The following is a 14,823-nucleotide window of genomic DNA, read 5'->3' as shown; positions in this document are numbered from 1 at the left end:
TAGGTTACTGGTGCCGGAGACTAAACCCTCAGAAAAACAAAATCAAAACAAAGCCATGCTTTTAGGACTAATTTTGATTTCTTAATACCACCTCTTTTTTTTTTCCATTAAGATGTTTTATTTCTAGAGAGGACCAATATTTTGGCCCATCAAAATTAGAAATGGACAATATACAGTGCAAGCTGTTGGGAGATGGAAAATTATTCTGAATACAATGACATGCTTTCACACAACTCCTTTGAAAAGACTACTAAAATAAGTCATCAAAAGCAGCTAGTACCCCTTAATTGCTCAGACTGCTTCCTCCTATGAGTGAAGGAGAAAGTGCACATACAAGTAGGCAGAGTGAAAGGAATCTTATACAGGAGAGTTTGGAGCAGATCTTATATAAAGGAGCTGCAATGATATAAACAGGGAAGCAGAAGGAAAAGTAAACAATGTTGTATTATCACAGGATAAAAATACACACATTTTCACACTAATACCTCAAGTCTTAGGCCCAGTAAATTTTGGGGAAGTATAATAACTATTATAATACATCTGTATTATGATATTCAAGAAAGTTAGTATGTTTAGTTTGTCCTAAGTAGAAGCATTTGAAAGCATATTAAATGACCGTGGTTGTTCTACCACCAAGACACTATATAGCTCTCATCCGCTTTCCTTCCCCAACATGGAAATCCCCCAACTGCTACCGTCCGCTTCAAAGCAGTTACATTTAGCCACTGGAATACTAACGCAATGGGCACCACTCAAGTCCTTGTAGGCCCAAGTACTATTGCCATCCACAGAAGAACAATAACTTTGTATTACTGTGATCTAAACAAGAGCCTCTTCAAAACCAAAGGAAAACCATGCTTTTTAATAATAAGTTACGTCTACTCAGGCAGTTGCACTTGGCCAGAATGTACAGTAGAGAAAAAAGTGAATTCTAGCTGGCACTGGAGTAACAGCTGCACTGAGGCTTATACAAAACAAAGGATGATACATAGCGTAGTGTTTCTTCCAGATTATTTAGAACGCTGCAGTATTTCACCTAATAATGGCCATTTGGCAAGCTAATCTTGGTACTTTTGACAGCAGTGTTTTGGAATGAACTCTTAAGAAGAAAAAAAAAAAAATTAAAGATATGACAGTGTTAAAAATAAGAAACCACAGAGGAAAGGAACAGGAGTTTAGACTGAAAGTAAAAAAAGCAGAAGGCCATATAAGGCAGAGAAAGTGATACAGTATAAAACAGAACAGCAAGGCCCAAATAGCAAAAAAACAATTTCTGTGGCAACATACAGTAAACTGGGAAAGAGAGAAGACAAGTACAGGGAAGCTAAATATTTGCAGTGAGCCAAAACGAAAGAAACAGACTTTTGTTGAAAGGATGAAGGCAAAGAAAGACACCCCAATAGGCTAACAAATCCCAAGAATGCCCAAAAAAGATAGAATGAGAGTACTTTAACCATTTTACTTCCAATTAAAATAAAACACATTGAGTCATCCACACGATTTCTATCTAGCTAAGCAAATGCACAGGGAGATTTACAGATCAGTCATTACAGGCTTTTACTTTGGGCTATTCCACTTGCAGGCAGCAGGTAATTCACATTATTCAATCAGGAAAGTCAGAGACAAGAATGAAAGTAGCCTTCAAAAAAGATGATTCCAAACACATTGTCAGATAAACATATATGTTCAAAGTATCTGCCAGCACAACTCAACTTTTCTTCTTTCCAACCTTAGCAAATTCTGCTGTTTGCTAAGACTTTGCACCTGATACACATACTTTACAACCTTTCACACAGTGCAAATAGGAATACTGGGTATTTCCTGTTATCATGATATTGAAAATGTCCTATAGAAGTTATAGCAATGTACAGAGTGCAATGGCTTGGCTTATTAGCCATAAATACCTGTTCTGATTCCATTAAAACTACACTTGAAAGTGAATCCCATAGGGCTCAAACTCATCAAGTTAAGACAGTCTAATAAAGGTTGTGTCAGCCGAACCATGGGGACAGTCCATGCAAAAGCCCAGAATCTATGGCAAATGCAGTTAAAGCAACAACCTTCTTTTGCATAGAAGGCTACGTTAAGCAGCATCAGCCTGTTTTTGCTGCTGGCTACAATCATACAGTTTCTGTAACTGAGCTGATATAGTAAAATTGTTAAGTCATAATAAATTTTAATAGTGAGTTTAGGATGAATGCCTCTTCCACTTTACTGTGCTGATAACCATCTGTATATATCCTGGGAGACACATTAATCACAGTTCTGAAACTCTCTAACCGGAAGGCACTTTTGTCCAATTCTGCCATTACCCTCATATAACACCTAATTAAACTGTGGAACGCCTTTCCGCAGGCGTTGTTGTGGCTGCTAAAATTTACAAAGGCTCATGCACCAAAAATCCAAATGCACTGCCACCAGCTCAGAATACCTGTGAGCCACCAATTATTACAGGCTGGGAGAGTGTCCTTGGGAAGTAACACAACATACTTCCCATCCTTGTACTCATGTTACTGGCTACTGTCCGAGATAAGATATCATATACTTTGGATGTCTGGTCTAATCCAGAATGGCCATTCTTCCAACAAGAATGCTTGCTAACAGATGTTTCTGTCCTAATCTCCAAAATGATCGCCAAAGTTCAGATTATATTCTCCTTTCACTTATTATTAATTGAAGGTTACAGAACAAATATGTCTTAATATGAGCAGCGTCTCAGCAGAGAACAAACCAGTGTGAGTCCCTTTTCTTTGAGGAAGGAATAAAAAAAAATATAAAGCTGGTTAATATAAAGCATAAATTCACATTTACACCCAGTCTTTTCACCCAAGTTCATACACATCCAACTGAATATTTTTTGGCATCTTCCTGGTTTTAATACAATTATTTAGCAGGCATAAAGAGTTTGTAGGCTCACAGTTGACATTTCTGGAACTTATTTCAAGCACTGAAGCACTTATATCAAAACTCATGTTTCCTAGCAAGCCTAACAAACAATCATATAACTTACATTTTCCTGGTCAGAAGGCAGTGGCGGCTCCTCTAAAAGCAGCCTCTGCTCGGACCTGTCCTCTTCAAAGGCTGCTTCTGCTGTTGCAGTGCCAGACATGTGTCCTTTTCTGAGCCGTAGACCTGGCTCTGGAGAACCAGCATTATCGAGTTCCGTTAGTTCATTCATGAGATGCTGGGAGCCTTCTCAAATATTCTCTTTCCTCTTGGTTCAGTTTGGCTGTTTATGTGCTGGCTCTGAAAGACAAACAGTCTGTATAACTGAACTGAAGTTTAAAAGAAAGTGTAAGAATTGGCTGAAAGAAAAGCAAGCTTTTAAAAGCTCCCAAAGACCTAGGATAACTGCTTTTGTATGTGCACAAACTCGTACAGGATCAGTGATACAGACTTCTAAACTGCTGGACAGTAGATTTCTATTTTGTGATCACTAATACTTTCATAAGCTAACACAAGTTAAACACAACTTAGAAAGATAACAGAAAGTGAGCTCCACTAAACAGTAAAATCACAAAAGCGCAGTGATGTTTTGATAAACTATTTTTATTTTTACAAACTTGCAAACACTTGGCTGCTGATACTATGTAAAAATTAACTACTTATAACAGGCACTCTATAATTATAAGCTTCTTGTGGGTATGAAGCTCAGATCCAAGCTCAACCGTGTGGGTTAAGTTTCAACAAAACTAGAACACCAAGTACTAGTACAGCTGCTCAGATAATAGCAAGCAAGCAGAGCTCAAGCAGCAACTAATCAGATAGACTGCAATGAGAGTAATAGTACACACAGTGATTATGTTTCTGTTGCTTAAATGAACACGTTCAAAATTGCTGCTGGAAATGAGTCTGTACACTTACCTGTGTAAGGAATCAGACCAGACAGATTTAAACACCATTCATTCCATCACAGCAATCAGAAACTGATAAAAAACCATAACCTATGCTTTCTACTCAGAAAACTAACTACATTTTAAGCTTACAACATTAAAGATGTGGGGTAATTTAACTCAAGATTCTAAAGTTTAATTAAATTTGCAGAAAATTACCTTATTACCTGTTAACCTGAGCCCTCATCCAACAGTATTATTGGTTACCTATTCATCTTGTACACCACTATGGGGCCGTCACCTCACTAATCAGCTGATACCCGTTTGATACTGGTAGCCTTGGGAGGCACAACAGCCAAAGTACTCTGCAGTCAGAATGCCAGAAATTATCAGAATGAATTAGCATTCAGCCGAGGCTTCAGAATCACTCTGAATGAGAACCTATTTGCTTTGTACTGATCACTTGGTGTCTTTCTTATTACTGTAGCATCTAAGCACTTGGATGTGACTAACACAGAACATTAAGATAACCCACCTAACAAGTTTTAACTTGCCAAAGAGCATGATTAGATTGGAATTTTAGTGCCCAATGAAAGATGCTGAACTTTGTCATAATGCAGGAAAGCAAATTAAAAATGTAAGATGGGGGATTGATATTGGCAGTCTAGTAATAAAATGTAGCCTCGAAAAAGCCAACAAATAATGCTCCTTTCAGGGACTAATCTCATTTACATATAACTGTGAGATGATTCTCAGCTCTGACAAATGTGTTAAACTTAATTTTGCTGCAGCAGTTTGTAAGATTATATCCCCTCAGCTGCCTGGCAATCCCCAGAGGAGAGAGCTGCTAATGAGCAGGTAACAGACTTTGCAGAACAAATGATACCTCAGCTGTCCGAGTTCAGTATGGCACACTGCTTTAATCATGCAAGAAGGTAAGTTTACAATATGACAGCCAAGCAGATGGTATGTACACCTTCCTGCTAACTCCACTACAGGGTCAGTAACCTCCATCTGGGGAGTAACATCTAAAATGGCCACAGCTGTTTACTTGATAAACACAAGAGCCACAGGACTACCACCCCATGAGAATCAAGCCAAGGTTTAACATTACACAGGAAGCCAAATGAAGAAGTTGAGCACGTAGATTTTAGGGCCAAGAACAAATATTTAGAAAGCCACAGAACAACTGAAATCTTGACGGTTTTTGCCATATTTCAAGCAGCCAATTCTATTTTTATGTGAGAAGCACGAAGACATCATCTCAGTGCCATTTGGTAAAGCTGATCTAGGGAGGAAAGAAAACTATGCAATAAGAACTGCAGTTTGGAATGGAGCTGAATGTTTAATTTAAAAAGCAACTTCAAAGGGTCTAATTTCAATACACTACATTGTACCAATTTGAAGCTACAGCTAAAATAAAAATATGCACACAATCAGAGTAGCTGTTTGTAAACAACAGTTACACACCTCTGATACTCCACACATTTCAAACAGGCAGTTAGTTGAAACAGCAATAGTTAGTTTCACAGACTGCTTATTTTGCATTAGACATTTAACCAGCAAGTTCTACTAGTTTTTCTTTCTACCAGCTTTAAGCAATAGAATTGCCATTGTGTGCTGCATTACCTCCTATATTGCCTAAGAGCATGTCCTTACAGCACCTCTATGACACGGTGGGAGCCAATGTAACAACCAACACAACAGGCTTAACCACATTTAGCCAAGACACTTGTGAAAAGTTCTTCTAATACAAGAGTGCCAAGAGACAGGCACTAAAATCAAGCCTTGAAGATTCACTTCACTACACTCGCTGCCAAGCAATCGCTAAGGTTAAAAATAAAAGATGCATTTTGCCTCCAGTGAGTGAGATCTGCATTCAGCAGTAGTTGAACTCTACAGCTCTGCAGAAATAGAAGTTGTCATTTATTGACATCACAGTGGAACTGCTCAATGAACTAAGATGTTTCCGCGTTGTCCTTCATGAAGGATCCTTTTAGTCCTAAATACGCTTACCCTTACTGAGCATATAAAGGTAAGCGAGCCAAAACATAGTCCAGAAGCCTCACTACTGGATTTCAGTCCTTTTAAAAAAAAATGTAAAAATGTACCACAAAAGCCAAAGACACATGCATGACTGCAACATGGACTTGCCAACAGAAAACAGCTAATAGCCAGAACTATTTGTTCACAAGCAAAAAACAGCAGTCTGAGATTATGAGCAGGAAAGGCATACATGGTTTTCTGTTTCTATTATAAAGTTTCTATGACTCCACAGTTCACTGTACGGTTTGAATGACTAGAATGACCTTTTCCTAAGAGAATAGGAAGCCACGGTGGTTGAAATGCAGCAAACAGGCGCTCTGTCTCTAAGACTAGGCAGCTTACGAAAACAAAAAACTAGAAAATGGAAAGCCACAGAACACTTGAGGTCTTGGAAGACATTGTTTTGTGTTTCGCTGAGATTATAAATGTCACATATAAGTCATTTAACTTTTTTTGTAGCATGCAACACACTAAAAGCTTTCATTAAGACTAGATTTCATTTAAAGAGGAAGCTGTCATGTATAACTGATAATCTACTTACTGACTGCATATATACTAAGCATAATATCAGCATCTAGATCAATCAGCAAGTTCCTGCCATGTTTAAAATCAGCTGGAAAAGCTTCTACAGAGTTTGCTTTGTTTGGGTTTTTTTTAATACAAAAACCATCTAAAGGCTAAGTCAGCTTTTAGAGAGGAGTTGCCAGTTTAATGCTACCATAGCTCTAAACACAGCCTATAAATACAAAATGTAGCACTCCATTAGTTGACTTAATAGGCTGTTGCCACCACAAAACCTATAATAGCCTAAGCAGTTATCACCCCCAGGTGCTCACTCCATCCCAGTTCAGAAGTCAACCCCACAGTGAGGAGACTCAGTACCAGTTTCAGGCGGTAGACAGACACTTGTAATCTTTCTGAAAAGAGAATCATAAGGTAGTACTAGCTCAGCACTTCACTGCAATTGTGCAACATCAGAAGAGTCAGCACCTACAATTACAGCATATTTAGGACACTGCTTCACTCCTCAAGATGACAAGGAAAGAGTAGTCACACAAACTTAAGCACCACAAGATGATGCTACTATTCCTTGTATGATCTTCCTGGTTATTCCCCAGCATAAGTGATACAACCCTTCTAACCTCCCAGAATTCACCTGACACAAGAGCTAGGTTTCTATTTAAGCCACATGGTAGCAAAATTAAGAAACCACACTAATGGTAGTGTTTGTAGTTAAATTTAGGGTAAATTTAGGATAAAACAGTCCTGGACAGTCAAACTACCTCCCACTACCCTCAAGGAAAGCAAGCTCTCCAGCATTCAGCTCTTCTCAGAATATTCCTCCTTTAAGCAGCACAAGAAAGATCCCTTCAGAGGTATTTTATTCCATCTGTAGCTGGTATTTGGAAGAAGAATGAAAGCTCTATCCCCTTCCATTCCCCTCTCATTTACTCAATAGCCTTTTCGACAGAAACTTTCCTGATCAGTAAAGGCAAAGGCATCCACGGCATGCTCCTTCCTTTCTAATCCTCTTCAAAGCACCTATTAAACTAGCACAAACAATGTCTATACATTGGACAAATTTTCATAAGATAGCTCATTCTCCTATGAAAGCTTAGTTATCAAAAGAACAAAAAGTCATCATGACAATTTCAGGCTACATCATTTCTCAGAACATTCATTAATATTTAACAAAGGGCTTTGACTGCTTGAAAATTATTGTAAGAGATACTATATCTCTATCTATAAACTTGCCTTGTGTCAATATATCATCACAGCCACAACCACATCACTAGCTAGTTAGCTATATCCATGTCAGTAGAACATCAAAGCTAATTGAACAGTAAACTACTTATGTTGAGTAACTTTACCAAATCCAAAGTTTTTTTAGACTAGGCATCAGTAACAAAACCAGGCATAACTCCATTTCAAGAACTGCTAGCACAGGTGCAATTGGTAAAGCGCAACAGGAGCAACCCATGACAAGACTGTGGCAAGAACACACCTTATATGGGGTGATGGATCTTTTTGCCTATAAAATACTTAATTCTGGCTATCTCAACTGAAATAAGGTATGCTAAACAAAAACATAGCTTTCTTGGCACATTGCATTACTAGTTCTGTTTTCTGGTAGGGAGGTTCTGTCAAAGACAGTCCCTCCCCACCAACAGTATTCAGTAACATCACACAAACCTTAAATTATTCTCAGGCAACACTGGCATCATCCTATCACCCATCTGGTTTCCTTACTCCCTAGCACAAGTACTGCTGCTCAATTTTGTTCATCATCAGTGAGCTGTTGGCAAGGTGTTGGGTTTCATGCTTTGGGGCTTGGGGAAGGCAGTCATCTTTGACTTTCTGCCTATGTGACAGCTGGTCCATTTACCAAGGAAATTAGGCAAGCAGCAGCACTGTTACAAGGCAAGCATATACAGTTTGGGTAAGGAAAAGAGGAAGAAGTCTGACAGCAAACGCTGCGTCACATGAGTTAAGACTGCCATTACGTGTCACCCATGCATGTAGCCTAGCTGGGTCACTTATTAACTACATGGGGTACCCACTGCTTGGCTGCTTTTTTCATTATGCATAGAGCAAAGCAGAAGAGATAATAAATCCATACATTTTAAGTAGGTTTTACATTTTTTAAGTAGGTGTGAGAGTTGTCCCTACATTAGAAGGCCAGAGCTACAAAGGTAACAGTAATATTGAAAGATCCAATAGTATAACTTTAAATAAGGGATTTTTATACTCACACGCACCAAGTCCTTCAGTAATTGAGCTGTCTTTTTCAATTAAAGAGTTAAACACCCACAGCAATATTCCAAATATTCTCCAAAACCAGTGTCAAAAACAAAACAAACAAGGGCATGTATGAAAGGGGGAAAGGGGGGGAGGGAATAACTAAAAACCTTGCTTTCTCAAAGTACCCTAAAGGAAAAGTATGAATTGGGCTGTAAAAATTCTTTGGAGGTCATCTTTAACAATGAGGAACAATGAGGAAGCAATCCAGCACCTCTTCTCTTAGATGTAATTTCCCTAGATAAAGAGACATCTACAAAACAAAGATTAGGCTCCCGCAGAGGGTCAGTGGCCAAAAAAGCTGTCTTTGTAACTTGTAAACTGTCACTGGACACTTCAGCCTAAGCTATTTCACAGCAGGCTGCAGAGGCAAACAATCAAGCACATTCTGATGCATTTGGATCCAAAGAAAGGGAACAAGCCAGCAGCCAGCCTTTCAGAGGCTCCCATTGCATTGTTACATTTGTCCACTTTGTACTGCAAATTGGACCCCAGTTTTGTAACTGGGTTAAGCTTTACATCAGAGGTTGGTCCACCCCCAGTGCACAATGTCCAGTTGTTACAGACTGGATGACTGCTGTAAAATAGTGTTATTCTTCAATAAACAAAACCAAGAGAATTGTCTCAAAAACAGTAAAAAGAGGAACAGAAGTTCAAGTTCTTTTCACACCACGTTCCATAAGAATCCACAGCCCAGACCTGGAAAGCTCGCTTTTGATCCATTTTCATTAAATGGCTCAGTTTGTCCAAATGAGAAACATTCCATCGTTGTGCCCATTTATGATTTTATTTCTATGGCATGTTACTAACTCACACCAACTTACTTCACAGCTGCCAACAACAAAAAGATGCACTTGTTTTTTGTTAGTAACACTTTAGATCACAGACTGTCTAAAACTGAAAGACAGAGTCTACTTCCTCAAGGACATCCACTTCACAGAACTGCTGGGTAAAGATGAAGAAACCAAAGTCTCTGGAGCAAGCACTAAAATCCAGAGCTAGACTACTAAACTGAAGTTGCATCCATTTAACTCCTCCACACAGAGGATCTTATTGCATGAGAATGTAAATGGCACCAAAATCAACAGCAGCAATGAAGAGAGCAAACATTCCTCTACCCTGGCAGGTACAACACTCTCCTCTGAGGAAGTTTGAACCTTCTTAGAAACTGAACTGAGATCTTTTACAACTCAAGAAAATGCTTCAAGGACCAGAGCAGCAATACAAAACAATACTACCATCCTGCTTTTAAAAATCAAAGAGGAATACACACATTTCAGGCTGCAAGCTTAAAGCAGGAAAGCGCTAAGACAATTGCCTTCAGTGCTTCCTATTGGCTTGCTTGGACATCTCTTCATTTAGGCGCCATCACTGTGCAGATTCAAGGGCTGGCTGGCACCAAGACAGGGCAGGCCCACTCATCCCTGGCTGAGCTTCAAACAGTCCCACTTCTCATGGCTCAATTCACTATCAGAGACAATGTGACAGAAAGGGCATGACCACACACCTAAAAATTTTGATTCTCTCTGTATTTTATGGGCAGTATTTTCCTAACCTATTAAGGACTGACAGTTATTTCTTGGCTCAAGCCTTTAATTGTCACATACCACGGCCTTTATTATGACCTGTTGACTGGCTGATTATGACCTAGCATAACAAACCAAAAACCTCACCAAGTTTACCAATTTTAATACAGCGGTTGGGATCTCAGAAGCTTGATTGCAGAAAGCTGACCATCACACTCTTTCCAGTTTTTGGAAGCATCTGCTCATTAGTTTTGCCAATAAGCTTTACTCATGAGGCTGTGAGCTTGCTCATCAGTGTTTTATTTTATGGCTGAAAGGTTTGGTCTACAAGATGTTTGCATTCCTGTATACGTAAAAAAGTAAGGACAAAAAAAACCTTACTCTTTATGCTCAACAACAGCATTTCTTCAGTTGAAAACAGCATATATTCCTCTCCTCACAAACCATGTTGTTTTGCCACAAGTCAGACAGCTCTAAAAATCTATTTTTCTGTAGCAGAAGTATTATAAGAACATTGTAGGAATAACATTGACACCCACAGCATCATGTCAGTCTAAGATCCAAAAAGCAGTGCAGCATCTTTTTCAGATTCTTTCTTAACCAAAACTTAAGCAGGAGAGGCAGATTTACTGTAACTAGAACTGCGCCCAACTTATGTCAGTCAGAAAGAGATTTAGTCAAATGGCTGAAGCTCTATAAAACCAGGTAAAGCTACTCATTAACTACATATCTTCACATCCTTAATGCAATAGCCAGAGAATAATTTGTTTTCTAAAACATAATCATCAAGAGTTAAGAAGTAAGTTGAAGTGAACTTTTAGTCTCCTCTTCATTTAATGCTACTCTTTCGGATAAAGATTTCTTTCCTGGTAATATTGTTTGACATAATCTCAAATTCTGAGAAAAGACCAAGCACACATTATCAGAACACATCAATGATGTAGAGTTAATCTTTTACTTTCTACTGCACTGTAACTAATGAGGCATGGCAAAACACTCATGGCCTACTTATGATACTCCTATGTTACTTCTGAAGTTTGAAGAGCCAAACTTACTACCCATCTACATGCAAGCCCTTTAAGTAGGGATTTAGCTACATATAGGACCTAAACCAAGACACGTGCAAAGACATTTTGCTGGTTTTTGTTTGAACATCTTGGCATAACACTTTTTGCTAGTATAACTGTGTTCCCTGCAGAGGCTTTTGCTAGTATAGCTGCAGCCCGCAGTCTAATCAGTAGCTATGCTACTGTAGATTTTAAGTTTGAAACAGTTTAAGACCATAAACATGCTTCAAGTTAATTTTCATGTAACCAGGAAGCATTTTGGGAATATACATATTAGGTATTTTCCATGACTTAATATCACTTATTGACTTACTCAGATGACCATTGTGAGGGACAGAAGAATCTTTGTCTCTTCCAACTCCAAAAATAACCCCAAACCCTAAAAAAATGCTGTAAATAAGCTGTGGCAATAACAAGTCCTTCACATCTACATACTTTCAGTGAAAAATATACTGTCCCTGCTTTGAAGCATGTAATTGCAATCCACCCAGAGCTACACTGATTGTTTGGTAAGATGAGGACTGGCTGTAACATTGGATGAATGACAATCAACACCATTAAAGGAAAACAGATTATTTTGTTATGTCGAACTATTTAGGTAACTCACAACAGAAGAGATATTGACAACAGGAGACTAAGCAAAAAAAGTCTTCAAAGGAAACAGACACAATATTTACAATATTTATAAAAATCATAGAATAATACTTAGGTTTGGAAAGCAGCTTAAGATCATCTAGTTCCAACCCTCCTACCATGGGCAGGGACACCTCACACTGAACTCCCAACACTCTGTCCAACCTGGCCTTGAACATTGCCAGGGATGAAGCACCCACAACTCCCTTGGGCAACCTGTTCCAATGCCTCACCACCCTCACAGTAAAGAACTTCTTCCTTATATCTAACCTAAATTTACCACACAGGAATAAAACCATAATCTCACATAAACCAGAAAAAGTTGGAGTCAAACATCCAGGTCACCTTTATCATAGACAGAATACATAATTATAAAAGTCATAAAAGAAAACACAAGACTATTGCGTGAAGTACTTGCACTAAGTACAATGCTTACATATGACAAAAAAGCACTACTGGCTACCTTGAGACCTATGCAGGTCACCACAAGGCATAAGATGGCAGAAAAGAGAGGATGCCTCCAGGATCCTTTCCACAGTCCTGCTCAGGAACCTGGAGTCACAAGGAGGCTTGCAACACCCTTCCTGGGCTCATAGTGATAGGCAGGGATTTGTGGATATGGAAGCAGAGGGAAATCAGGACTGTGCAGCCCTGTAAATACAGCACTACTAGGGCTAGCAGTAGACCTTAAGCTCTGTATCACACTGAGGCTTGTAAGGCTTGCTCTATTACCATAAGTTACCATGAGGTTACAGCTCTGTCCTTTGACAGAGCAAGCAACTTTTCTTGACCTGCCTTTTACTCAGCTTAGCTGTGACAGCAGCTTCTCTACTTGACTAGATGTCTATGGCTAATTTCATTTTACTTTTGTTTACCTTGGTGTGATATAACCTCCAGTTACCCTCCATAGAATGTGGTATTTACAATGATGTTGAGAAATGCTGGCCTAGTATGACAACAGAGGCGCAGAGAAGTGAAGACAGGATATGGTGCAGAGAAGTACAGGCGTGGGATAAGAAATAGGGCACAAACTTGTTTGGACAAGCAAAGGGTAGAGGCTAACTCCATGGGAAAGGACAGAAACCAAAAAAAGTAACTGTTACAATTTTAGCCGCATTTGGCAACATTTTCCCCACTATGTATTGTGTCCAACTGCAATATTCCTGATTCTTCTTTAAGAGCTGAGTCTAGCCTAATGATTCTTGAGCCAGAAACGTTCAGATTTCAATTACACCAACTTTAAACCCTTGTCTTTTATTTTTATAGACAAACATGCAAGGGAAGCTTCCTCTTTGCCCATAAACAAGAATGTAACAACCTGGATGTAGTCCTTCATTCCTTCTCCCATTTCGTATTTAGTCATGTTAGTCTTTAAAACATTACAGGAAAATTACAATATAATAGCAATATCTTAAACAGTCCCAGGAAAAGCAACTAAGTGGGCAGTTTGAACTTGTAACACATTCTTTCTCCAGAGAAAACTCTTTGTGCCAGGGTGACCCAGACAATGATGTTTTGTATCAAAGGGTCTTTCCTACATGTATGTATGACTACCTAAACACAGAAAAACAGTGAGCTAAGCAGTCACTGCACTTTCTGTTTGCAGAAAGGACTTGTAGACATTGCAGAAGACACTCGATTTCTTTAAGGAACCCTAAGAACAGGAAGGAAATATGGGCAAGTTGATAAGTATCCACACTCTAAAGAGTAGGAAGGGTATGGGGTAGGAATTTGGTTTGATTTCCTGAACAAGGGCCCAGACAGAGGAACATTAGCTGAGAGCAAAAACTGGGTCAACAAGCTATTTGTCCTAGTTTTCAAATACTCTTACCCTAGCCCAACTGCATCTGTAAGGGCTGCTAATACAAGTTTTTACTATTCAGAGAAATTATTTTGTAAAAAAGAAAAGATACCTTATGCTGATACAACACCTACTGTCAGCGGAGTTAGCAAATAAGGGATCTCATTCTAGTGTCTTTTCTCTGTGAGAAAATATGCTAGTGTAATTTTGATGCACAAACTACAGTGTCCATCACTGTGACTTGAGAGGCAACATCTCTTCAGATTCATCTCATGTGCACAGACTGACAGCTATCATTAGTACTGAAAAAACAAGGCCAAGCTTCTTGGTTGAGACCGAGTGCTACATGTAGGAGCCAACCACTAATCTGTATGCCAAAGATGTACTTGAAAACCTAGCTGAGAACTCTATACAAGGGTCAGATATAAACAGAGCATAAACAGTGCCTTACCCACTTGTAATATCGCCAGGTATACCATTATGAAATGTTCTTCCACTACTGGCAGCACAGTTGTGACACGCATGAAAAAAAATAGACACTTGACAGATTTGGAGGTCCTAACAAATTAATAATCAGTGTAGCAAATTTATTATATTAGCGAAAAGTGAAGGAGAGGAGGAGTAAAGTCCTGAAGGACAACTGACCTGTCCAGATAACCAGGCAAGCCCTGACCTATGTGGGAAAGCAAGCAGCTGTAGCTAAGGAAAGAAGAGTACAAAGTGACACATGCCTTGCATTTATGAAATACAAAGTCTCGTATCTATTTTTACCATGTTAGTAGTACCAGCCAGTTAATAGTTCACAAGTTTTACATCACATTATACATATTTGCTAAATTAAGAAATTATTTGCTTTGCAATAGCACAAACAAGTTTTATTTATAACCAGAGCTGACCACTCAAGATTGCAGTAAGATTTCAACAGAGCACAAGTTTTCCCAATCTTTGTGTCTGCAGCACCATGCAAAACAACGGGAAAAAGTGAAAATACCAAGCACTGCCTGTCAAACAAGGTAAGGCCACAGAATCAGCAGACAGCAACACAAAATACAAACACAAAAATAAGTTGTGGCACAGGAAACTGGTAAAGCTTGGAACTCCTTGCCACAGGATGAGGA

At 39.0% G+C, this 14,823-nt stretch overlaps 1 protein-coding gene across 3 annotated transcripts in view; it reads right to left on the bottom strand.

The window, feature by feature from the left end:
• The window catches only part of ADIPOR2 (adiponectin receptor 2), a 45,672-nt gene that overhangs the window by 19,293 nt on the left and 11,556 nt on the right, over positions 1-14,823 (bottom strand). For 2 of the 3 annotated variants that reach the window (XM_065682641.1, XM_065682631.1), the window contains exon 2: positions 3,011-3,246. In XM_065682641.1, coding sequence (XP_065538713.1) covers positions 3,011-3,178 — 168 coding nt within the window. In that variant the 5' untranslated portion in view covers positions 3,179-3,246. Of the gene's footprint in view, positions 1-3,010; positions 3,247-14,823 lie in introns of those variants that run through there. The other variant, XM_065682639.1, reaches the window with a different exon arrangement.

This window comes from Lathamus discolor, chromosome 1 (genome assembly GCF_037157495.1).
Source record: "Lathamus discolor isolate bLatDis1 chromosome 1, bLatDis1.hap1, whole genome shotgun sequence".
Classification (NCBI taxonomy): Eukaryota; Metazoa; Chordata; class Aves; order Psittaciformes; family Psittacidae; genus Lathamus; species Lathamus discolor.
This window is presented reverse-complemented; position numbering and strand designations above follow the sequence as displayed.